This window comes from Ictidomys tridecemlineatus, chromosome 11, assembly GCF_052094955.1.
Source record: "Ictidomys tridecemlineatus isolate mIctTri1 chromosome 11, mIctTri1.hap1, whole genome shotgun sequence".
Classification (NCBI taxonomy): Eukaryota; Metazoa; Chordata; class Mammalia; order Rodentia; family Sciuridae; genus Ictidomys; species Ictidomys tridecemlineatus.
The window spans coordinates 69,611,320-69,638,857 of NC_135487.1; the positions used below are offsets into that span (position 1 = coordinate 69,611,320).

General features: G+C 36.2%; 1 protein-coding gene and 1 long non-coding RNA gene across 2 annotated transcripts in view; one reads left to right on the plus strand and one right to left on the minus strand.

Annotated features, from left to right (window-relative positions):
- The window catches only part of Clca1 (chloride channel accessory 1), a 33,724-nt gene extending 29,235 nt beyond the window's left edge, over nt 1–4,489 (plus strand). Inside the window, exons 12-14 of the mRNA XM_005341300.2 lie at nt 434–604; nt 2,768–3,007; nt 4,042–4,489. Of these exons, the coding sequence (XP_005341357.2) occupies nt 434–604; nt 2,768–3,007; nt 4,042–4,418 (788 nt within the window). The 3' untranslated portion in view covers nt 4,419–4,489. The remainder of the gene's footprint in view (nt 1–433; nt 605–2,767; nt 3,008–4,041) is intronic.
- On the minus strand, nt 1–26,133 carry LOC144368107 (uncharacterized). Its single transcript, XR_013427881.1, has 2 exons — nt 26,015–26,133; nt 1–671 (listed from the first exon to the last, which is right to left on the minus strand). It is a non-coding gene; the product is annotated as an uncharacterized LOC144368107 (long non-coding RNA).
- Between the last annotated feature and the right edge of the window lie 1,405 nt (nt 26,134–27,538).

Genomic DNA, 27,538 nt, shown 5'->3' on the forward strand with positions numbered 1-27,538 from the left:
TTGGGGAGAAGTCATGAGTTTTATTAAGTAATTATTTCACACTTTTTACTCACACATGATTTACAGCAATTCAGTTTGGTTCAGCAGCAATTCAATTTGGTTTAACACATACTGAGTAACTAGCTTGTGCTATGTTGAGTGTAACAGAGACACATGATACAATGTATGATTTCAAAAAGAAAGAACAATTCAGGGACAGAGGTGTACATAACAAAACCATACAAACACATGTGCACACAGGTACACATGTGAACATCAAACATGTACAGTGGTAAAAGCAGTAGGCCTCATCCTTCACATATAAATCTTAAGGTCTCTTGGAGATAATGCTGAATTTCCCTCTGCTTTGAAAAATTTTAACCCACACGTGAACTGAAAATATACAAATGCTCACCTTTAGGATATTCATTAATTCCTCTGTTTCCCTGTCAAGGGGCTGATGCTACTAAGAATGATGGTGTCTACTCAAGGTACTTTACAAATTATGATGCAAATGGAAGATATAGTGTAAAAATATGGGTCCTGGGAGGAATTACTGCAGCCAGACAGAGAGCAATTCCTCATCAGAATGGAGCCAAGTACATACCTGGCTGGATTGAGAATGGTAGGTAATCTGTAGTAGCACATCTCACTTGGGTAAAAGGCTTGGGGTCAAGAGGAAATCATTAAACCTGTGAAACAGAATAATGCCAGATTAACTCAGGGTTTCTCAGTTTTGGCTTGATTGACATCCTGGGCCAGATAATCCTTTGTTGGGCATTGTCTTGTGCATTGTGTGGTGTTTAGCAGCATCCTTGGCCTCCACCCACTAGGTGTCAGTAAAATCAGGACAATCATCATTGTTCTCCAAGGGGACAAAATAGCCTCAGGTTGAAAACCACTAGATATAACACTGCTTTTGATTGCTTTGGTTCAAATTTCAGTCCTGTGCCAAATAAAGTATAAATTTTCTCTGTGCTTCACTTTCCTCTCTTGTAAACAGATAGTAATGGTAACTGCCTCAGATAATGGTAATGAGGAATAAACAAGGAAATAAACCTAATGTGCTATTGCTAGTAAATAGTTAAGTGTTTGTGTTTTATTATTTTTCAAGATAAATTTTTAAAAACATTTCCTAAGAAAGCCCTTTCGTTTGACATTAGTGTTCCCATAAAATTAAAAAAAAAAAGTGTAGTTCAGGGCTTGTTGTGTACATCAGTATCACAACCATAAGCCCATATCTCCCCTCCTACCCACTGCTCATATCTGGAGCAGGGAGAAGAGTAGATAAATCTGATACTGGGCAGCACACTGGGAAAATCATATCCTTGAAACAGTCCCACACCACTATGGGTTACACATACTTGCCCCAAATAAGAGTCAGGATGGCGACCAAGACAGAGTCTAATGGCTTTTAGGACTTGCTTTCCACCCATGTCCACTGAGCTCTGGGCAGGCCTTTTCCTGACACCTATATGGAGGAAGGAGAACAGCTTCTCCAAGAAGCTTCCCTGCCTCTTTTATTAGGTGTGTGCACAGTGAAGGGGGTCCTAGGATATGTGATATTCTGTTGGCAAAGTGATTTTATAGGGAAAATATGCTTTGAAAGATACCATTGCTTCCAAGGTTCTTTCATAGATTTCTACCTATATTATTCATGTTTTCCCTTCTTTTTGAGTTAGGGGAAGAAGACAAGAGGAGATGGATTTAGTGGCTATTTCTAGACTTATCATAGTATTTTACTCATATCAATATATTTCATTCTCCTGAGTATTCCTTTCACAGATGGGGAAACAGGTTAGAGAGGTTATGGCTCAAATAAGTAACAGTGATAATGCCTGTTGGGGCACTGGGAAGCAATCTTCTTCTCTCTATCCCTTAATAAGACTCAATACCAAGAACAAGTGTCTGTTGGTGAATCAAATACTTATTTGAATCTGCCAAAGGATCTAAATTGTCTTTGCTCAAGACTCAGTAATGGGTATGAAGATAAATCTGTTTTTATAGGTAAAATTTTTGAGGACTAAAGAAGTGGAGTTTGAGAGAAAGTAAATTCTGAGTAATAGCATGTTAAAATGTAGGAATATTTGTATTGAAAGAGAGTTTGTGACTGAGCAGATGGGTAGTTTTGAATCCCAGGGTTACTTTTATACAATAAAAAGAATGTGAAAGAAATTGGAATTGTTAAAGAATAAGGTTCCCAGGCATTCATTGAGAAAATTAAGAGCCTTTCAAAGCATAAAATTTGGAATTCCTAATATAAAACATTTCATGAAATACTATATCAAATAAGAAAGATAAAATACAAATATGGAGAAAGTAAAAGAAAATGCCTAGAACCTAGGCAATTCTTAAAGGCCTGGATGATCCATTACCATATAAAGGGGAAAGATTATGAAGCTCATAGTATTGCATAGGTAAAAGAGATGTCCTAAAGTAGTTAGGTTTAAGACAGAGTTATTTAAACTGACCTTGTGCAAGGGTAAGATCAGGATGGACAGAAAATTGGAAAAAGAGACAGTTTAAGGACTAATGTTATTAAAATAAATTCTAAAAGATTACTGCAGTACATATCCAGGAAATATCTGTGAGATAAAGAAATGTGATTCTCTCTTTGCTTTGTTCTCTCTTATGCATCCTAATTTGGAGTCTTGTGACCACACACTGAAAGTAAATATTGTGTATGAGAGGAAAGAAGGGTAAAGGAAGAGCAGGAAGAGGCTAATCCTGTAAGAAAAGAGAGGGAGTGATGTTGCTTCCCATAATTTGAGTAATTTTTTAAATACAGGTCAAATAAAATGGAATATACCACAAGCTGAAATTAGTGACAATACTTCTCAAGAGGAGCAAGTGAGTTTCAGCAGAACATCTTCAGGAGGTTCATTTGTGGCTTCCAATGTCCCAAGTGGTTCCATTCCTGACCTCTTCCCACCTTGTAAAATCACTGACCTGAAGGCAAAAATCCAAGAGGGCGGACTCATTAACCTGACTTGGACGGCTCCTGGGGATGATTACGATCAGGGACAAGGTAAGCTGAACATGAGGTGGACCCTGAAAAGGACTTGCCCAGACAAGCTGAGGTACAGAAGGAGAGGATGAAGGCAAGTGTATTGGGATGCAGAAGGGGGCAGCAGAAGATTGGGGGATTTCGAATGTCCTCTGAAATGAAAGGTAAAGATTTTTCAACAAGTGGTTTAAATTTTTGAAAAGCTGAGTTTAGTCATTACTCAGTCTTTTAATAATTATTTTAAATCTAAAAAGAAGTGGTGCTTTTATCAATAAATAGGAGTATGTTTTAATTCATTTTCAGGAAGTTTGCCAGCTAAAAAAAAGATATGCAATTGTGTAACTTCTAGCAGAGTTGCCAAGTTTTTGTTGTATTTTGAAGGATGCAAAAAATGCCCATACCAAATTATCTAAACATAAAAGTTTCAGCCAAGAAAGGCAAACTTTGTATTGTTTTGGTTTTTTTTCCCCCTCTGAAAACTTGCCAAACTATCTCTTAAGAAACCCCATTTTCAGTAGTGATTCCTGGAGAAGGACTAGGATTAGAGCATAAATATCTGTGGAGTAGAACTGTCCTTTGGAAGAAATCTCAAGTCCTACCCAACTTTGCTTCTCAAAGTGTGAGCTGTGGATTGCAGCATGGGCACCACAGGGACACTTGTTAGAAATATAGAGTCTCAAGTTCTGTCCCAGACTTAATGAACCAGAATCTGCATTTTAAGATCCCTCGGTGATTTATATGCACATTGACATCTGAGAAGAATTGGTATCAAAAATCCCACTATAAATGCTAAAACAATAAGCAATAATTAAACAGCTTCTTTCTCTCAGCCAAGCCTTAGGCCTAGAAAGGCTCACCAAGGTTTAAAGCCATGACCAATCCAATTTTATATTTATTACTTTGTCAAGATATACAAACAAGAATGTAAAAGGGATATTAACCCTGGTAAATACAGACCATTGGGTTTTATTTATTCATGGAACTTTTGGGGATGGTGATAGAATTTCTAGATCTGAGAATTACGAGTCACATTCTCTTTCTCTTTTTCTTTTTAGCTGACAAGTATATCATTCGAATAAGTTCAAGTATTCTTGACCTCAGAGACAATTTCAGTGTTTCAGTTCAAGTGAACACTACTCATCTCATTCCAAAGGAGGTCAACTCAGAGGAAGTCTTTGTGTTCAAACCGGAAAATATCACTTTTGAAAATGGCACGGATCTCTTCATTGCTATTCAGGCCGTTGATAAGGCTAATCTTAAATCCGAAATATCCAACATTGCACGAGTATCTTTGTTTATTCCTCCTCATCCTGTAGATACTTCTACTCCTTATCCTAGTATTACTACCAATATTACCATTAGTGGTTTTCACATTTTAAAAATTATGTGGAAGTGGATAGGGAAATTGCAAATGTCCTTATCCTTGAATTGAGTTTTCATGAGATATGTAAAATAAATCAACCATTCTTTTGATCAGAAAAAAATTCTAAAATGTACTTTAGACTTCCTATAGGGGGCAATGTAATAAAATGTTAAACACTGGATATATATGTATAAAAACTATCCATCTGAGTTTAAAAGTTTAATTATTGACCAGTCTTTTAAAAATTATTTTGAATATAAGAAGTGATGCTTGTCTCAATAAATGAAAGTATGTTTTAATTCATTTTCAAGGAATGTAATTGCAGTTAATCTAATAGAGTGGTTGAAAGTGTTTCTTTTGAAGATGCCCAAATACCCAAGCCAAAGTATCTAAATATAAAAGTCTTGACTTGTTTGGACTAGCATCACCAGGAATGTGATTTCTGTTTGCAAGATTTGGGCAAGGATGATGCACTTAAGGAAGGGATTGCACTGTGATAAGAAATAACAGCATGATGAAGCTTCCACAGGCACAGAAATGTAGGCTGTATGCACAAAATTACGAATCAGTGGTGCCTAAAGCCATAGTAGAGGGACATGAGGTGAGAGAGACAGATTGAGTCCAGGTATGAAGGGAAAGTGATTGAGAAGTAAACATTTATTGTGTGCCTTGAATCAGGTGCTCTATTAAGGCCTGTGTATACATTCACTATTTAATGTAACTCAGTTCATTCAGAGAATGTTCATGGGCTGACAACCACATTCCAGGTCTATGCACGGCCCTAAGGATACAAGATAAATAAATGTTGGCCTTCTCCCCAAAAGCAATAAAGAGCTTTTGAGATTGATTTCTGAAATCAGGAGGCAGAATGATCAGAGTTGTGCTTGAAAAGGGAGCTTTGAGACCCCATGAAGAGCTCTTCTCCTACCAAGAGCTGTGAGAGAAGCTAGAGGCCTGAAAGGCAAAGGAGGAGAAATCAATGCAAATACAGATCTAGCAGTATGGCAGTCCAAGGGCTAAGGTTTTTCACAAGAGAAAAAGAGTCTGAAGTACTGTGTACATTAGCATAATAATTTGAAGATGTAGAAGGCTGTCTTTATGATTGAAAACAAACTATCCATGCTATTGCTTCTACATAGAGGCAACATTAATTAATTAATTAACCTTCCTTATATCAAAACAGGCTTTGAGGAACCTTAGAGATACACACAATAGACACACACAAAAAAAAAAACTTTAAATGGAATGAAATAAATATATAATAAAAACTGAAGAAAGAATCAGTATATCTAATGCAGTGGAGGGATACTTCAGCACTACAGAATTAATTCTGCAATATAATAACATTTGGTGAAATGGAGGTGTCATCCTTCTTCTTTTTATCTCTTTTATTTCTTCTTTTTATTTCTTCTTACTTTACACATGAAGTGGAGCACTATGTCCTCAGTGGATATCATGTGTATACTAGACATTGAAATTGTGGCTTGGGGCTGGAGTTGTGGCTCAGCTGTAGAGTGCTCGCCTAGCATGTGTGAGACCCTGGGTTCGATCCTCAGCACCAACATAAAAGTAAATTAATAAAAAACAGGTATTGTGTCCAACTACAACAAAAAAATTAAAAAAATATTTTAAAAAGAAATTGTGGCTTCTTACAATGTATGCTTTATAATGTCGACTCTTAGTGCACTGTTAATTGCTTGCTTATTTTTGAGTCTCTGGCTATAAACCCCTCTCAAGCAGAAAACAAACCTAGCTTGTTTTTCCATTGTATCCTTGGCATCAACACAGAGCTTGGGGTAGAGTGGGGGTGCTTAAAATATTTGTCAAATGGATAATTGAATGCCTGAAGCCACAACCAATATGTTTAATGTGAATGTAGATGTTTTCAAGGCAGATGTAAAGAGTGGGTAAATAAATACAAAAGATGAGTCAAGGAATGACTTGAAGTGATGCATTAAGACAGATATGAAAAATTGTGCTCTATATGTGTAATAAGAATTGTAATACATTCTGCTGTCCTGTATTTTAAGAAAATCAATTTAAAAAAAAGAGAAAAAGAGACAGATATGGATTATACAGAGAACTGGGAAAAAGAGACAATTCACCTGAGAATAATGAATAATCTGGGGATATCAACACCAGCAAAAGACTGAGGAAGAGAGAGAGAGAGGGAGAGAGAGAGAGAGAGAGAGAGAGAGAGAGAGAGAGAGAGAGAGAGAGAGAGAGGAGAGCGAGAGGGAGAGAGGAAGGAGGAGGAGGAGGAGGAGGAAGAGGAGGAGGAGGAGGAGGAAGAGGAGGAGGAGGAGAAGGAAGAGGAGGAGGAGGAGGAGGAGAAAAGGAGAGAGAGATTGATTCAATAGATCTCACTTGCCCCCAAATAATTCTACATGGTTTCTAACTTTTGAAGAAATATGAAAATCTTTCCAAATAAATTAGTTTTTTAAGCATGTATGTTAGAATGATTCATTAAAACTAATAAAGAGTAGACAAAACACCAAAACAGAGCTCAAGAAGGATTATAGCAAAATTTCAAATAATTGATAAAATAGAATAGTCCTGGCAAGAACTAAATAATGAGGAGAGAAAAGTCTTCACATTAGAAATCCTAAGCAATGCATAATTATTGTAACTGAATAAAATCTATTTAACCCAATTGCTGGAATACAATTGCCAAAGAGAAAACATGTTAAATGATCTTCCTATCTTAATTGTCACTTGCTATAAATCCTTTTCCTAAATTTCCAAAGCAATTACAAATCCATAAGGGACAGAGGATTATAAAATATGATGAGCTGTAGATTGGATAGCACAATTCAAACTGCAGAGGGCACACCAAGTCCATGGAGGATTCAGGCAGGCATGGGAAGCCACTGAGCCTATGGGGAGGTTGTGGCAATGGCAAAGGTGGAGGTAGGATCCAGACAACCAGTCTATTTATAGAGCAAGGCCTTAGTATCTGAGGGTTAGAAATCAAAAATACTACCACTGCCACCATTCGCCCCACTGACTAGGCAGGTGGAGGAAGAGTTGAGCAGGATTTCAAGGTCTTGGCCAAGAAGAGAATGGTGTGATATTATTGTCACTATTATGTGTTATTTTATCTGATAATTATAATAGTCACAATTACTGGGTATTTACTAAGTTCCAGGCACTAAGTGCTTCACATTCAGGTCCTTCTCTAATATTTGAGGGTCGTGGAGCAGAGAACCAGATACCATGTGTCTAAATATACAACCATTATAATCAGGCCAACAAGTGGTTAAAGTGTGTATCTCCTATCTTCACAAGTGCACCTTCATAAAGACCTGGAAGATCAAGTTCAAATTTAAATTTCTCAGAAACTTCTCAGTGTCATATTGGAACAGAATAGCTCAGGAAGATTGGCCGGAACGTATCCCCTCTTATTCATAGTTTCTCCACTTCAAAGTGAAAATCTCAAAGTGCCTCCTGCACATGAATGTGGCTCCCTTTGGTCCACACATCTAACCAACACCTGCCCTTTGGCCATCTTTCTAGTCCAGTGGTATGCACACCTTAGAGATTATCTACCCCAGGGAGAACTGACCTTAGTGCCAAAGTCAGTTCTGGTCCATGCAGATTGTGGAAGGAGGATGGTAACAGTTACCTGTCAGGGAATTTTAGTTCAGGTATGAAAAATACATTCTAGAAATTGGAGAGCACTCCAGATGGACATAACTCCCTGGCTATGTGAACCCCATAGAAAGAGGACAAGACCAGCAAGATACTTTGGAAGACCCTGTGCAAAGTGAAAATTCATGACCTTTTGTTCAAAGAGCACGAAAAAAGTGTCAAAAAGCTACCATAATATAAAACTTTTTACTTTCTTCCACAGTGCGTCTCAGCTTGTCATTGTATTTTTGTCATTTAATGTTTTTCAAAGTAAAGAAAAATTATAATTTTAAAGAATTCATATGAATTTCACCATTCATCTTTATGTTATGTATTATGGTTTGGATGAGAGGTGTCCTCCAAAAGCTCAATGCAAGAAGGTTCAGAGGAGATATGATCAGATTATGAGAGTCTTAACCCACCCAGTGAATTGATCCTTTGATGGGATTAACTGAGTGGTAACTCAGTGGCTGGAGGAGGTGGGACATTGGTGATATGCCTTTGGGGTATATATTTTGTACTGGCAAGTAGAAACTGTCTCTCTCTCTTTTCTCTGATCATTATGTGAGCTGCTTCCCTCTGCCACACTCTTCTGCCATGATGTTCTGCCTCACCTAGAGCCCTGAGGAATGGAGCCAGCTATCTCTGAACTAAGACCTCTGAAACCATGAGCCCTCAAATAAACTTTTCCTCCTCTATAATTGTTCTGGTCAGGTCTTTGAGTCGCAACAACAAAAAAGCTGACTAAAACATTATGCAACAACAGTTTAAAATGCAGATGTAAGAACACTTAAATTGTTGAATACACAACGTGTGTTTTGTAGCTAATACATTCATGTGTACCTTGTTTTGCAAGAACAATGAAAACACAGCACAAAACTGCCTCAAGTATCTTCATTTCACTTTTATGTTTATATTCTAACAATGATCTCTACCTTTGGTTTACTGGTGGTGAGGAAGGGCTGACAGGAACGGGGAAAAATGGGTTGTTCTATCTTTCTCCTTCCTTCTATGTCTTCATTTTTTAAAAGTAGTTGGCTGACAGGGGACGGGGGCGGTGGGTAACACAAATAAGAAAAGATAGAGAGAACTCCTCAGTCATTTATGTTTCTTAGAATGCCACTGCATACTTTCTGTGCTTTAAGGAAGTTCTGTTTTGAGCTGGAAGCATGGCTTCTCTGGCTGGCAGGGAGCCTGCTTTCCCCGTCCAGGACTGATATGCTTGCCTGTACTCACTCCAGGTCTCTCTGAACTCCCATGCATTGTGGGCTCATCTGAATTCTGTGCAGATGCAGCATCTGAGCCTACATACAAATGACACAACAAGGAACCGCAAACACGTAAACACATAGCTCTACTTATGCCATAAGACTTCCCTTATAAACTGAAAGTTCAGCAATTAAGTTATTAAAAATTTCCAGACAACTACAGCAAAACATTAAAACAAGCATAGGACCCTTCTGAGTACAGGGTGATTCATGAGTGCCCAGTTCTGATGACCAGGTAGCCAGACCTGGGAGAATCATAGCCAGCAAAGGGTCAGAGCAGGGCCCTCTAGGAAGAAGTATCCTATCAAAGTCTGTGGGCAACTAAGACTTCAAGTTGAATAATCTGCCTGCAATCTCATTTGGTTGCAAATTGAATAGTCTTGATTGAATACTGCTCTGCAGACCAACCTCTTTAATCAGTTTATTATACTACCTCTCTGGAAACAAAAGCCTGATTGCATGACCTGGGCTAGCACTGCACATTCCTCAAATTTTCAGGTGTTCTATTCCTCATAGCCAAGAAGCATTTTCAAGTTAATTCATTGGAAGGCCAGCTCCAGAAACATAGTTACAATTATAATAATGGTGTTCATAAGACATTAGTTTGATTATCATACTTAAAATAATAAGAATATTCATTTTTATTTAGTAACAATAATAGCTTAGTATTTACTGAACATTTACTATGTGCCAGGCACTACTCTAAAAGCTTCTGCTAGAGTATCTCATTTCTCTTCACAGAAACATTATGATGATAGCAATATTATCAAGTATATTTAATGAATCAGGAGATTGAGGCAAATAGTGGTTCAACAAATTGAGGAAGCTATTTAGTGACAAAGTCAGCATGTTGGACCCAGGCAGTTCTGCAACTCTGAACCACTCCTATAAATGGATCCATCTCTGTGTAAATGAGGCCCATTTGCAGGCAGATAAAATGAAAGTCACTGATGCAGACAAGGTCATCAATAGCTTTCTAGAGGAAAGCAGAGGAACTTTAGTAACATTTTAGTGTTTCTGACATAACTAAATAAAATCACATATTAACCAATTTTTCTTGCGTTATACTCTTCAGAAAGTAATTTTTAAATACCTTCACTATAGACCTAATTTCTTATCATTTAGCCTAAGTTCCATATGCAGGAATCCTTCATTTGCAGAAAAAAATTTTACATTTAATGTTTCCATATGCAAGAAACATTTTATGAAGTTCCATATGAGGAAACACTTTATATTTCTCCGGATGTCCCTTGTACCTTTCTTATCTACTTAAGATAAAAACCACAAACCAGGAAATAAAGGGAAAACCCCACTGACTCACAGAAGGGACTGTTTCAACACAGCTATTAACTTCAGTACTGTGTGTCAATCAAATCTGCTAACAACATGCATGGTTGATTGCCTACCTTGTTTGTTTTGCTTTGTTTGTATGCTGGGTACTGTGTCAATGCAATTTGTTAATTTAGCATAACATAGTTTTCTAGTTTGTTTGTTTTGTTGCTCTGTTTTGTTTCTAGAGTGGATCAAAACTATGTGGAAACCCATGCATCAAATATGACTACCTAGTTGTGAATCAGTGGCCCTGAATAATAAGCACCACAAAGGTAACCAAGAATAACAAACAGAAGATCCTATGGACTAGCAGTGATGTTGGTTCATTTGCTTTCTTCATCTGAGAGTAAGAATATCTTCTAGTCCTAATTTCTGTATGCTATGAACAATCTCAATGTTTTAACAACTACAACAAAATCATGTTACCCAATTAATTTATGTTTACTTTTCTAACTAACAGAGGTAGCTTTAGTGTAAATGCTAGTTAGTGTGCTGAGGGACATGCTCTCACATGGACTATAAATGAGCACTATCTTTCTAAAAAGCAATTTATAATGTTAACAGTCATAAAACACTTACCCTTTCACATATAGTTTATGTCGAGATACATATCACAAAGAAATAACCAAATTGCTAATGAATATGTTCATAACATTATTTGGAAGATGCCAAATTGAAAATACTCTCAATATTTGACTATAATCATACATTTTGATGTGTTTGTGTGATGAAATTCTACTCAATCATTTAAATGGGATTTATTAAATAATTTACTGACATAAAATGCTTTAAAATAAATATCCACTCACTAGTTATATAACATTAAGCAAGTTAACTTATTTCTCTGTGCTTGGCCTAGAGGAAGCACTAAGTCACCATTCATCATCTCATCACTTCTTTCATCATCTATCTCATCATTCTCATTCTGAAACAGTCTTTGGTGGATTCCTTTTAATATAATGTCCAATTTTTAAATGTTTGAATATATAGTTTAGTCTTGATGATTTAAGGAAAAGAGTGTGTGTGTGTGTGTGTGTGTGTGCGCGCACGCACGCGCGAATGCATGTGTCCATATAAAATATAGGTAATTAAAATTTCTTTCTTTAAACTTTACAATGTTTTCCAATTTTTTTACAAAAAAGTATTACTTATTATCAGAACTTTTTAAAAAATATTTATTTTTTAGTTGTAGTTGGACACAACACCTTTATTTATTTATTTTTATTGGTGCTGAGGATCCAACCCAGGGCCTAGCACATGCTAGGTGAGCGCTGTACCACTGAGCCACAACCCCAGCCCAGAACAAATATTTTTACATAAAACAAAGAAAGAACCTACATAGTACAAAGGCCAAAACATGTTGAGAAACAGAAAATTCAAATTCTAGTTCTGATATCTTCTTTTAGAAAGATAGCCATAAAGACAGTCTCCAGACTAAATGACTTATCTGGAAAGTTCAGTGACATTGTTTATTCCTTATTAATTCCAGACAATGAGGCTACCACACATTCATTTAAATGGTAACAAGGAGTAACAGATAGGCTGAAAGCAGTTCTCTGCCAACAGCAGACTGATGTTTGACAACCAGCATGCTTTTTGCCTAGGACAGTCTCAGACTTCAGAAAATCAGTTGCTGAATTGTTCCAGAATTTGGTCTATATTGAAAAAGTTGCAGCAAAACTGACTTGATATTGGTTCCTGGATAATCTGAAGCCTAGGTTGATCCTGAGTTCTTTCAAGGATTTACTTCTAAACAAGAAACAATTTAGCTGCTGTCCAGTAAATCTTTGGAGCAAAAAAGAGGGCACCTGGTTACTTAGTTCAAATGGATAGTTATTACTTGGAAACAGTCCAAGCATGTTTTCAGAAAATGAAAGGGAAATGTTTCAGCAAAGACGCCCAACAGTTAGCTATGTTCCTTTAAATTACTAGAGAAAATTACAGGTCATATAATAATTCAGCCAAGCTCAATGGCATTACGTTGATTTGTCCTTTGCAATATGGAACGTCTGTTTATCATTTCGAACTTTCCATGAAGTTTCCCGTAAGTCATGGATTCAATGGCACTCAAATGAGAAGAGAATCAGTTGGGACTCAGCTGGCAGGCCAACTTCCTTTTCAGGGTATTGGCAATTTCTTTCTGAAGTGACACAAAGTATTTGGTAGTTATGATCTTTAGAAAGGGCAGGAAAAACTGGAGAAGACAGATGCATAATCTCTCCTTTATCACAGTGTAGAAGTCTCCAGAGAAACTCTCAATTCGTTTTTCTCTGCATATAGATAAATACTCTGAGAATTCTTCTGTATTTAAAACTGATTAGCCTAAATAACTCTATCTTCCTCCATAAAAATATGTTAAATAAAGTTACATTAAAGAAATTATTCTCAAATCAGGAGACCTGGCATCTTGACAAATCCTTATCATTGTGGGTTTGAAGGTTTAAGAACATGATGAGATTTTAATCTGAATCCCGAAAGTGATTTCAGATACTTTAATTTCTTACCCTTCCTCTGACTTAAAAATTCACCTAAAAGGATTACATTAACCAAAAAGTAGCACTACAAAGAAAAAATATATACTTTAATTCATTAATTATAAGTGGTATAAACAACTCTATGTAAAAAGTCAATGTTCCTTTGTAACTGTCCTTTAATTCTTCGGAGTCTGTCATCAATCTTTGTTTTTGACTAGTAGCAAAGACACAATCTGATTTTTTTAAGTCCCCATATGTAAAGAATATAAAGAGAATGACTGATTCTTGGAAATATTTCTTTCATTCAACCAAAGAACAAATTCCTTCCTGTCAATAAGAATTTCCTAGACTTTACCTGGAATGTACTGGAAGAGAAGATTGGTAAATATAAGAAACCTGTTACTAACTTGATACACAAGCAAATTATTCCCTTGTTCTTCCCAGGAAAAGCTTCCACATCAATGGGTACAACCCTTTCGGGTACAGAGGAACCCGAGTCTCACATTTGCTGACTTGTTGACACTGGTCATTCTTATACAAACCCAGAGGTGTATTGATACTGCCATGGGGCCTCCAGGTAGATTTCACAATTAACGTCCAACTGTGTAATCAACATCATCTGGGAAAAACATAGTGAGTGTGGGGCCTGAGGAAGAAGCAACTCATTGGTATAGAAATGAGGACTTCTAGGAGTCAGATGAGAGTGTGAGATAAAAGTAGGTGAATGGGTCATGAAAGTGACAAAGGAAGTTGAAATGTCTGTTTCTTTGCATATGTGACTATCCCAGAGAAAATTAGTGACTATTTCTCTGTATAATTTCCTACAAGAAAACATTCCAAAACATTCTAGAATAGTTTGTTTTAAACACTTAAAAGGAACTTGCAACCATTTCCTTGCAATACTTCCTGATACAACCTAAAACCAGTCCTACAGCTTTGTATGAAATAATCAACAGCTGCTTCTTGGACTTTTATGTGCACACAATCACCTGGGGGAACCAGTTAAAATACACATTCTAGATCCAGGGCCCCAAGATTATTCATTTTGAATGAGCCTCAGATAATTCTGAGGACCTCATCTAAGGAGCAAAGTTTGAAATCAACCCCATATTCATATCTGTGGCAATCTGACTCTTCACTCCATGCTTCAGTTGATTAACCTAGGGTAGGCACCTGAGGCAAGCAGATAAGAGTCTTATCCTGGTGACAGTTGATTCAGTGTGAGTATCTGACTCAGAACAGGCTTATCAGTATTCTTCTCCAGGAATTTCTGAACAAGAACCAGGGAAGAAGATCAATGTCTCTCTAACAGCAAAGCAGTGTGGTGTGAAGTTCAGGTCTGGTCTCTCTATGCTCTTTCCATTGAAAGGGGAACCCCTAGGGTAAGTCCAATAGACTAAGAGATGGGCAGAGAGACCTGGCTGTATTCATTCCCAGATTTTCCTAGTTCTCACTGAACTTGAGCTTAACAGGCAGGCTTGCCTTTGCAATACCATGTGAGACATGCCCAATACCCTTTATAGATGCATATACTTACTTGAGTTGGTTTTCTTGAATGTGCAATCAAGAGTGCTGCCTAAATACAATATTCACCCAATGTAATTAACATTTCAGAAAATAACTTCACTCCTTCTTGGAGCTAAATAAACTATGCAGAGAATATTTCCTAAATTTTTGTTTCTTATCTCTTGGTCAGCATTTAGCAGTGTCTAGTGCCAAGGACATGATATTTGTTGACAAGTTTATCCATCAAATATAATTTGTACTATATGGCAGGCACCATGCTGAAGGCTGGTTTCGCTTGGCACCTGCTCTCCCAGTGGCTTACAGTGTAGTAGGGGAGACTGACTAACAAAGTAATCTCACCTTATGTGATATATCACTGGAGCCCAAAGGAGAAAGCATTGTGGAGGAGGTGACACCTCATCTAAGTCTTGAAGGATACACAGAAAGAGAAGAAAGATATTTTAGTCAGAAAGAGCCAAGAAGGCATTAAAAGTGAAAGCTAGAATTTAGAAAAGTGTAAATATTTTGTCTCCAAGCATGAAGAGAAGGCAGGAAGTTCAAGGGTAAGGAGACAATAGGGAAATAGCCAAGATACAAATCAAGACAATTTGAATAATATGTGATGTATACAATGTGTAATGATAGCCAAAAGCAGCAACAAGACAAGATTATGTTTGAAAGATTGTGCTGAAGACTATATCGAGAGAAATCAAAATAGAGACAAAGTTCTGTTAAGACAGAGGACAATCTTTAAGCTAGTGAGCTACTGTGCAAAGTTAAAACAAGGCAAAATAAATTTTCTCAGGGTCAACTAATTTTTGTCATTTTATTTCTTGTTACCAACATCCCACCTCTCTAACAATTTGTTTTATACATATATAATTTTGTAATTGCTATAACATTATTATTTTAAATGCCTTTATGAGCAATATATTACTGCATCTTTTTAAAATCTTAGAGTCTCTATCTTACTAAATGTGACTTGAACCCATTCAAGGAAATATTTCTGCCATCTTATTTCACATTTTCTATTTATTGAATTACAGCTGGGCATAGAGATATACATCTTTAATCCCAACAACTTGGGAGGCTGAGGCAGGAAGATCTCAAGTCCAAGGCCAGCCTCAGCAACTTAAACACTTTCTCAAAATAAAAAGAGCTGGGGATGTGGCTCAGTGGTAAAGCTCCGCTAGGTTAAATCTTCAATACCAACACAAAACAAAACAACAACAACAAAATAAAGAACAACCCCCTCCCACACACAATTATGTGGATTTCCTTTCTGTTTCTTCTATTTCCTTTCTTTCCCAATTTCCATTGAACAGATTGAATTTTACGCTGATGGTTTGAAAATCACACCATGTGATTTTATCCTTCTGGTGACTTCCTCAACTTATGACGTAATCTTATATTTATTATTCACTTATTTATTTTTGTTAAAACAGAATTCTAAAGCTCATCAATAGCCAGTTTTCTCTTATCCTCTTATTTCCAATAAAAATTCTTTAATAGTCTCTTATCTCTCTCTGGACTGTTCTACCAATCTGCCTCATGTTGGTAGTTTTTAGAGTTTTAACAATTTATTTAAAAATTTATTGTCATATTTGTTCATTGATTACTTAGACAAAAAAACTACTGTTATTTACTGACATTTAAATTTTTATCACATCTTATTGATCCTTCTTAGATTTATTTTGTTGCTTTCTGGAGAATTTCTTCCAAGAGTGTTTTTTCATAGTGATTCAAGGGCTGGGATTGAACCCAGAGCCTCAGGCCTACTGAGCACACACTCTACCACTGGCCTGCAATGCAGGTCCCAAAATACTTTTAGCATGTGTGTTAGGTCATATGAGGCTAAAATATCTGACTTATTTTTACTTAACCCTAATATTTAAGTGATAATTAAAGATGCTAGATCTCACTGTTTCTTCTTTCAACACTTCAAAAGTACTATTCCATTGCCTCTTGCAGCAAGGGTTGCTGCTGAGAAGTCCAGGCTGGACGTGAAGTTGGTCATCATCAGCTTACAAAGGACAATGGAAGCATGAGCCAGAGTGAGATAAGCAACTGCAACAAGAGAGGGAGGCAAGCAGGGAGCCAAGAATCAATTCTTGAGCAAAGCTGACCTTTAAGGAGGTGGTCAAGAGGGGGCATTGTGAACTGGACTGAAAAAATAAAGCCAGAGATTTAAAAAGGTAAAAAGGAGGAAGCTGTGTATATCAGCAATCTGGAAGAAGGGTGCTAGCAGCTTAAAAGAAATAGATGTGAGTGGAATTCTGATTCATCCAAGAAGTCTAACTGCAAGAATTAATTAATTAATTAATTAATTAAGAATTTTTAAAAATTTTGTATAGGGGTGAATATTATCAGTTAACCAATAATTGATAAGAATTAGTGAATGTGATCCTGATAAATTAATAGAACTTAAGAACTGAAAAGGAATTTGGGATCATCTAGTCTAATACTTTCTTTTGCTACATCATACTATAGAATATAGAAGCCCAGTGAGGTGGCAAAGTTAGACCCAGAATTCAGCTCTCCAGATTCCTAACCTAGTGGTCCCTCGTTTTTTCTCTAGTGACACCCAGTGAATTCTACATAATAAATAAATCAGTAAGCACTTGCTAAAAATTCTTAATTATAAAAGAGGGTAAACTATAAGGCATTACTGAAAATTCCAAGCAACAGTGGGATATAAGCATACTGAGGATATAAGACATCTGTACCATATAAAGAATGATAGTAGGTAATTTCAGGTTACATTCTTTCTGGAGGAGACATGTATCCCACATCTAGATCTCTGTTACCTTGGAAACCATCCTTCTTTCATGGTCCCCTTATTCTGGTCACCGTTGATTGCTTCAGGGATTGGCATCTGATCCAAATGAGCCAATCTTGTTATCTCCCTCCCACCCAGTTGACTGTTAAAAGAAACTTTAAATAATAAAATTCAGTTCCTGTTATTGTCTCTGTTTATTGCCATATGGACAAGGTCAACCTTTATAAGAAGAATGAAAATGCCTGAAAGAAGTAGAAACAAAGGAAGGAGAAAGAATATTATGCCTGATTTGCATTGTTTCTGAAATTAGCTGCATCTTAATCTGACCTTTCCCTGCTTCCCAACAAGTGAACACACTTTTTACTTTTCTTTTGATTCACTGAGTCAATAACTTCTACTCAATTTCTTGAATCAATTTTAATTTCTATTTGTTATAACCAAGAGGATTGATAAGTTAATGTGTGACTAGTGCAAATGAACAGGCCTGATAAAAGCACTCCAGTAATTTAGAAGAGAAAGATTTCTTTGACCTAGGAGATTAAGGAAGATTTTATAGGCTTTCTTGGGGTGGGACAAAGATCAAGTCAGAATTTGGAGGGACAGGTAAGCAAACATCATGATAAAATGGAGAGACATTTAAACATGGAAAGTGAATGAACACTATTACGGTTTGGATAGGAAGTGTCCCCTAAAGACTCATGTGTTATAGGCTTGATCTCCAATGCAGCAATGTTCAGAGGTGGAGCTTTTGGAAAGTGATTGGATCAGGAAGGCTCTAACCTCACCAATGGATTAATCCATTGACAGCTGAATGGATTCTGGGAGGCAATGGAAACTCTAAGATGTGAGACTTGGATGAAGGAAGTATGTCACTGGGAATGTTATACTGCTGGCTTTGAAGACAGAGGAAGAAGCAATAAGCCAAGGCATTCAGTTTGTCTTTAGAAATTAGAAGAGGCAAGGAAATGATTTCTCCCCTGGATCCTCCAAACCAGTCCCAAGGACACTTTAGGCCAATGAAACACATTTCTGACCTCCAGAATCATAAGATGATAAATTTGCATGATTCTAAGTTACAAAGTTATAATAAAAAGTTATGACAAAAAGAGGAGACACATACAGCGGGACAAGAGTGACAATGTTATAAGACATCTCTCTCTGAATCATATTTAATTCTGGTTGTGAATGTGCAGACTTTGAGACCTGAGTCAAGATGCCATACATGTCCATTGCCAAGAATTTTACCTATCCAACTTTCAACACAGAGCCTGACTCATCGAAGGAGCTCAATAAACATTTTTTTTTATAATCATACATATATACCACATTCTAGCCTAATTAATCCAGATCTCTGTTTCTGGAAACCTTTCCCCAAAAGTACACACACACACACACACACACACACACACACACACACACATATTTATTTACATGCTTACTTATTTTGTAAATGTATGTGTGTGCTCATGTGTATAATTGGATAGATAAATAAGGTCTCTTCTACCTGGATGTTCCTTTGATGTCTCAGACTCAGCTCATTTAAAACTGAATCACCAAATATGTTTCTTCCTCCATCTTCTTACTGATCTTCTTACTTTATTCCTTGAATGGGTAGGGCTAGGGATTCCCAACATTCTACCTCCCTAGGCAAACTATCAAGCTGAGAATCTGCATTTCTAACAAACCAACAGGTGAGGCTAAGGGATTTGGCCCATAGGCCGTCATCCTTTTAATAGCATGATGTACACAATCAGAAGGTCTAGCCAATTATATCCAAGTTGACATCTTATGGAGATTTGGTCAAACTCTTGCTTTTCTAATGAAAGAATAAACATTGTTGGGGCCACCACATTCCTGTGGAATAGTATAGATATGGGGCCTGTGGCTGCAGCAGCCATCTTGTGCTTGTCAGTAAAAGCCACCAATCCAAGGTTGATGGAGAAGAAATTTGGAAAGAAACTGTGTCTTTAGTGCAATCATTTTGCCACTGCACCAGCCCTGAACTGCCGTGTATGGATAATAAACCAATATTTGAGTAAGCCACTATGAGTTTGATTTTATAACTGAAAACACTCCTAATGAGTACAAAGAGGCCTTGGTACTAATATGTGAAATACAGACAAAAAAGCTAGCAAAATGGGGAGAAAGAAGAAGAGTAAAGGACTGCGTAATCCAAACCAAGATAAGCTTCTTCATCTTCAGGTAAATAAGGGCCTGTTATAGAATAGTGATCCCTAAACTTAATATATATATATATATATATATATATATATATATATATATATATATATATATATATACATATATATATAAATTTATTTATTTCACAGCAAAATTGAGAGGAATGTCTAGACATTTCTTATACATCCACTGCCTCAACACATGTATGTCCTCCCCATAAACAACATCCCTCACCAGAGTGGTATATTTGCTCCAATTGGTGACCTTCCATTGACACATCATTACTACCTGAAGACCACAGTTTACATTAGGACTCAGTCTTGATTTTGTAGATTCTATAGGTTTTAACAAACATATAATGCCATGTGCCTACCAGTATAGTATCATACACAGTAATTTCACAGCCTAAAATTCCTCTGTGCTCTGAACTATTCATCTCGTTCCTGAAATAACCCCTGAAAAATCTATGTAATATGTAATATATTTGTAATATGTAATATATGTAATATCTCCACAATTTGCCTCTTCTAGAATGTCAATGATTGGAATTATACAATGATTAGAATTACACCTAGTGATACAGTATGTATGTCTTTTGTCCTATAGTCCTTAGATATTCTCTTCTTTTTTTACCTTTTTTTTTGTTCATTCATTTTCTTTTTGTTTGTTCTCTCTAGTTTTCAGATTTGGAGATTTGTACTGATATAACCTTAAACTCAGAGATTCTTTCCTTAGCTGTGTCAAATCTACTCATAAATCCACCAAAGACATTCTATATTTTGGTTATACTGTTCTTGACCTCTAGCATAACATTTTTTATCTCTCAGAATTTCAATCTGATTACATTGCTCTTCTGTTAACACATGTTGTCTTCTTTATCTTCTAGATCTTTTAGCATAATAGTTGTTTTAAATTTCTGACCTGATAATTCCCATATTCCTGTCATATACGGTTCTCATGCTTCTTCTGTCTCTTCAAATTATTTCTTGCCTTTTATTATGCCTTGTAAATTTTTCTTGATAGATTGACATGATGTCCTGGACAAAAGGAACTAACATTAATAGGTGTTTAGAAACATAGTGGTGAGGTATATAGGGCGAGATGTTCTATAATCCCATGATTAGGCCTCAGTCTTAGAACCTATCTCTGACTCTAGATTGTGAATGTCACAAGTGTGTCTCAGCCTTTTTTTCCCCCACCATTGTTGGGACAGGATAGCTAGAGTGAGCTGAGTTGTGTATTTCCTTTCTCCATGTCAAAGGCCAGGCCTAATGGGAATTGGGTGTTGTCCTTTTCTCCTGACAGGCTAGGACAAGACTCCCAGCAGGGTAGGCTCTGGATAACTAGTTTCTCCAGAGGGCACGCCTTATTAAGAAAAAGTGCTTTAGCATATTCCAAAATGGTGTGTCCCCTCCTCCTACTAGAAGCACCAGGTATTTACTGTAAGAACTTGGTCAGAGTCCCTAAGGCAAAATTTGCAAAAGTGTGGGTCAAACTCTGATTGGCTGACCCAGGAGTTTTTGATTGTCAGACTTAGCCATACTGAGCTTCCAGTACTTTGTCAATTACAGTTCAAGTTTTCCCACCTTGTCATCAGTTTGCAAGGTGTTTTGCACTCATCTCTGCTCCAGTAAGAAGACTCCCCGTGTGGCTTTCCTTACTTGGGACACCAGTTTACTCTGTGTTCTCCTCTGTCAGACAGAACCAAGAAGAATTGCTGATTTTCTAGTCTATTCAGCATTCTGTTAACAACTGGCAACTTCCAAAGTCCTTGTATGCAGAATCATAACTGATGTCAATCTGCAGCTCTTTCAGAAACAATCTAGTAATTTTTCAATGTAAAAAAAAGATGGTTATCTATTTCCCCAACTCATAATAGTAAAAGTTGGTATTCACTGAGCACTTACTACAGTGTTCTGTTTTATATTTAATTTGTTTATATTTTAAAACTTTTTGAGGCAGGATTTACAGTTCCCATTCTCTTGATGAGGAAACTGAAGCACTCAGACCCTGGAAAATAAGTTTGGGTTCCCAGCAGGTGGAAGAAGATGCCAGGCACAGTTGGGATAGTAGACATGCTTTATTCAGAGGTAGTAGTAGTTCCCTAGTTTCCAATGTTCTGTTACCCAGCCCTCTGAGTCTTTCCATCAGCCCCTTTTATATGCAGGCTAAAGAAAGCAATTGCCATCAGGTTATATAAATGGGCACATGCTCACAGCAAATGTTTCTGACCTTAAGTACATATGCTGAATCAGGTGTTCATGACCTTGGCTATATACTAAAAATTTACCCTGCTGGAAGCCTCAGTAAGGGAGCCTAACTATAGCCATCTTGGGCCTGCCATACAGTAACTTAGATAAGTTTGCCTTTTTACTAAGTGATGAAGATGGAATTTGAACTCAGACCACACAACTTTAAATCCTTTACTCTCATCTGCTTTGTCTTATTGCTATCCTACAGTATGAGAATTCTAGTATCTTTAACTTGGAAAAGGAGTCACATATGCATAAGTTAAACTCAATAAACTTGAGTCTCCCAGGTTCTCTTAATCCACAGGCTGGAAATCACTCTCTTTTATCCATTCTTGCCATAAACATTTCCAATTTCTCATCTCCATATTAGAAACATTTGAAAATTTGAAACCTCAATTTTAGGATCACACATTAGGTATAGCTATAAATAACTATGAACTTAAGCAATCACTACTTGGAAGCAAACATGCTAATGATACAATTATTCTGAGTCATTTAAAAAACTACAGTGACTCTGCCCACGATAGCAATCAATCAGAGAAAGAAGCACTGCTCTTGCACTCATCAAAGGAAGTACTTTGGAATATATATTTTTGTGTTACAAATTTAATTAGGAGAAGTAGACCTATGGGCCATTTTCTAAATCTGTCATTTTGGTCTCTCTTTCAAGTACAATTCTGGTACTGTTCTTCTTTCATAAAAAAATAGAACGATAAAATACTTGATAAACTACACAAATCCTGTCTACTCTTTATGACCCAGCTTAAATCATCATTTCTCAACTTTATCACCAGTTCTGACTCACCCAAGGAATCACTAGGGTGTGAATCCTTGTACCATTCTCCTTGCTATTATAGATTTTTATTATGGTATTCATCAGTTTATATGATAGGTCTTTGTAGTTCAGATTCCTCCACCACATTGGAGATTTCCTAAGGGAAAGAACATTTTATCTTCTTAGCTTATTGCAGAATATATGCTGCATAAATATTTAAGGGATTAGTCTAAAGCCCACATGACCAGTTATATAGGTTTTCCTCAGACAAGAATTCTATTTCTTCTGAGTTACAAAACACTAGATCTTCTGGATCTGGAAAAAAAATGTAAAATTGTGAGAATTTGGTTTTTTTTAAACTGGAATTTTAATAATTTGTTTTTAATATTCTTCCTCAGATTGACAGTATGACCAAATATGAATTGGACTCTTACCAGGGGAAAAGATGTGTACTCAAGGAAGGCAGAATAAGGAATAAAAGATGACTTTGAGTCAGACAAGAATTTCCATTTGGTTCTAACAACTACTGTCTGTATGACTTTAAGCAAGTTTTCTCATTTGTAAAATGAGAGATATTGTCCACTTCTGAGATTGTTTGAGGGATCAAATGAGTTAATACTTGCAAACAGTGTCACACAGTGCTTGGCATACATTAAATGCTTAATAAATGTCATTCTGTATTTTAAAACTCAACACCCTATCTTAGATTGGGGTCAGCAGAAGCAGACTTTGAGACAAGAATTTATGTATAGCAATTTACAAAGGAAGTTTTTAGGGGAAAAAATAGGGAGTTGGGGGAAAGGGCAATAAAAAACAGTCAGGCAGAGATGTGAGTACAAAGTCCTACTGAGGCTGATCCACAGGGATCTCTGTCATACCTTAGAACTTGTTCCAATCTAAGAAAAGGCACTGAGATTTCCTATCCCTACACTCTCTGGCATTGGTTAAGGACCACTTCCATGGAAGTAAGCTACTTCTAGCTCTCCACATGAAGTAATGTCAGTAGCCTGAGGGTTATTGTCCAAAGAAGAGTTGCAGGTGTGGACCCTTGGAAGAAAATGCATATTTAAGCAGGGAGAAGAAGTGCACAGGTACAGGAAAGAGGATATGAAGGGACTTGGGCAGAATACCATACCCCAAGGTATAACTGTCAGGCATAATATCAATATTTAATAGCATGGCATAGAGACAGATAAATGGGTTCAGATCCCATCTCCTCCACTTTCCTGGACATACAAACTTGGATAGTTCACTTAACATCTCTGAATCTTTGTTTCACCATTTATAGAAAAGGGTAGATGACACCTATGAAAACTAAATGAATTAATAATGGAAAGTAACTATCAGAGTATCTGACATACTCATGTAGGCTCAGTAAATATTAGTTCTCTCTATCCTTTCAAGATTCTTGATCTAGCCCAAGAATGGATTGGAGGGATCATGGTGAATAAATGAATTTGTAAGTATTCACTCCTGGTATAAATTTCTTCAGACAAACTCTGTCTGAAAGCAAGTTTGTTCAAAGGTTATTTCTCCTATGATTTCTTCATTCTTTTGATTATATGAAGAAAAATTCTTTAAGACTCATGTGTCATAATATTTCTATAGTATCCTCTAAGTTTACAGTTTCTAAGAAGAAATGAATGCCCTGAACTCAGATACAGCAGGTATAACAGAATTAGCAATGCGAGTGGCCAGGGAAAATCATGAGAAGCTTTGCATCGCTGACCAGCAGGAAGCCATGAGAGGAGATCACACTGGGCTAAAGGTCACATGTCTCCAGTCTAAGTTTTGGTATTGAGTTAGTCATTCCCGGGACATCTGGGCTCTCAACTTCAAGTCAGTGTTTGCACTAGAAGCTCTCTCAGATAATTTCTAGTGCTAAAACTTTATCATCTGTCTTTTCAAAACCTCAACTTCTTACCTGAATCTAGGGGATTTCTCTGTAGAAAAATCCCTTTATGGTATAAAGGATACAGAAGTTCAGGGAAGGGGAATGATAGCCTGGATTGCTCAGAAAAGTTCATAAGGGATTAGAACTTGAGCTGGTTATTGAAAAGAAATCAGCATTGCAAATATGGTTATGTTTGAGGATATATAGTGGAAAAAAATGTAAAAATCAAAAACATTAATATATCAGGAGTTATGACAGGAGGGTGAGGCTTACTATATGTAGTATTTTGAGATAATCATGGAAATATAACTTGGAAGCAGATTATGATGGATTCTGAATAGCAAGTAAGGAATTGTGACAACCTAAAATAATGATACGCTCTTGAAGAATTTGAAAAGCAAAGGTGGTATTGTACATGATACCACTGGATGATGTGTAAGATACGTCAGAGCCATAAAATATTGCTGGCTAAGAAATCTTTTAGAAGGCTGCCAAATTGCCCAGTTATACATGAAAAACCTTTGAAACTTGAGATTTTTGTACCACTCAGTTAATAATGTAAAGATATTGGTTAACCAGAGCACACTCAACCAAAAGAGAGAGAAAATGCAATCACCTCCAACAGTCCATTCCCACAGAGAGAACCTACAGGAAGTTGGATTTCCTTTGTTTATATAAGACTATGTGGCCCTTTGTAAATGTAATCACCTCCCCTTGTATTTGAGGGTGAAAGTTTGGGAGGAACAGAGCTAAACTATAGCTTTATAGAATAGAAAGTATTTGAAATTTAGCAATCTAAGAAATAAGAAGAGAATAAAGGGAGGAGGGGGAAATGGACAGTAAGAACAATGTGATTTCACATTGTTCCTTATGTTAGTGTATTGGGGCTTTAAACTGGCAAGAACAAAACACAGCCATTTTCTTTCAGAGTTGGAACTAATTTGGAAATAGACCTAAGAGTCAGGCAAATGATTAGAACAGTAATTGTATATATAGTGAGCTTCAACAAGTGTGGTTTGATCTAAAGCTACAGTTGAGATTTCTAATGCTTCTCCTCATGTCTGAAAATCACAAAGACACTTTCTTTACCACTCCAAAGGCATTGTCTGAAAGGCAGATGCTCAACTCACTATGTACAAAGGGAATCACACCTTACATTAATTGTGCTCTGGTGAGATAAAGAGAAACTGGTTTCCAGATCTGCCTCTTGATGGTGGACCCTGACCATGTGTGTGCAACACACAGAATCCAGAGCAGGAGATAGACACTGAGGATGGACAGATACAAATAGAAGGAGGAAGAAACTAAGTTTCCTAGACAAATTCCAGATTATTTATATCCCAGGTTCTGTGTTAATGGTGAATAACTTATAATAACTGAAATCCATATCACTTTCAGAAAGTGTAGAAGGGTGAGTAACTAGGCTTTGCAAATAGAAGCTCTTCCCATTTTTGAAAACTAACGATCTCATAAATATGATACCTTTAGGAGATGAAAATTGAAATCACAGACCACATGCCTACTTCAATAAAAATATAAATGTTTCTGTCATAATGAAAGAAAGTGGATCTTACTCTCCTAGAATGTGACTGATCCATGATTTTAAAGTCCCATGACAGAAGATCCCTCTGTCACCATGATAATCAAAAGTTCTGACTCTCCCAGGAGAACTCAGTGTTGTTCATCTGAAAAAAAAAAAAAAAAAACCTGGAATTGGATGTTAAAAACAAAACAAAAAACAAAAAAGAAAAACTAGCATCTCATTTTCTGTACTTGACATTTCCATTCTTCCTTTGAGGAATATATAAGCAACTTCTCTGAAGATAAATGTAACATGGGAAAGTACCAATAAGTTTATTTTATGGCTGTTAAAAAAAAGTGTTATTGAGTCGATAAAATGTCTGTTAGAGATATAAAGGGAGTAGAAAATTATTAACACAGCAAAGGTAAGTTTTCCTAATATCTTGAATGTTTACCCAATCTATCATTACTGTATCACAGAATCTGTTACTCACGGAAATCAGTTTCCCTTTTATTTTGTATTAACACATATTAGTTATATATACTAATGGATTTCACTGTGATATTTCCATACATACATACAGATTGCATTGAGCATACTGAAATCAATTAATTTAACTTTTTATACTGATTACCTTTTTGAGTTATGATCTGATAAATAAATAAAAATGTATTTCAAAGTTGAATCAATAGATTAAACATAAAAAAGATTTTTTATAGGAAAAATGTATAGTATTTATATTTTAAAAAATAAAACATTTACCAATTTTGTAATGGTGTACTTATAAACTTAAAGATACTATTAAAGGTAAAATAAAAATGACCACAACCAAAACTAAATTTATGTATGATATTCAAGGACACTGGGAGGATTTTAGCAAAATAATCTCAGCATTAAATGCACCAAACACCCCAAGTCTGGTGTAGAATTAGAGAGAAAATCAAAATTGAAATTCATCTTAAAAACTATGTGGAAACAAATGTTAAGTATATCAGTTGAATAAAAAAGACTGTCTGTCTACACTGGAACATGTTATACTTGGGGGGATGTGCCCCCCCAAGTAAAAAACTTGAGGGATGTGGCCAAAATAGTATTTAGTGTACTTATTTTAACATTTACTCCTAAATAACAATAAAATAAACAAATAAGCTAATTAATTAACTTGAGAAAGCAGCTAAAAATTACAGAAATCATAAAGTAACAAGGGAAATAACTAATAATAAAAGAAAAATTAATGAAATGTAAGCACCACCAATAACAACCAAAACCTCCAAATTTTTTTTTAGATGCATAATTTCTGGGATGAGCAAAGGCATGGGGAAAGCTTTCCTTACATTTTATAATTCACTGAATGCAGATAAATGTTCATCAATAATAGATTCTTAAATTATTGTTAATTTATATTACAAAATTTTGTTCAATGTTTAAAATTGTACATAAAATTCTATACGAACAACCAGTGACCACCATTGCTACCCTTGTGACAATGCTCCTATAACCATCGGTACTATTTTCCTAATATTTTCTTGAACTCTATTTATTTTAAAAGAAAATAAAAACAAACTTGATGTCATTT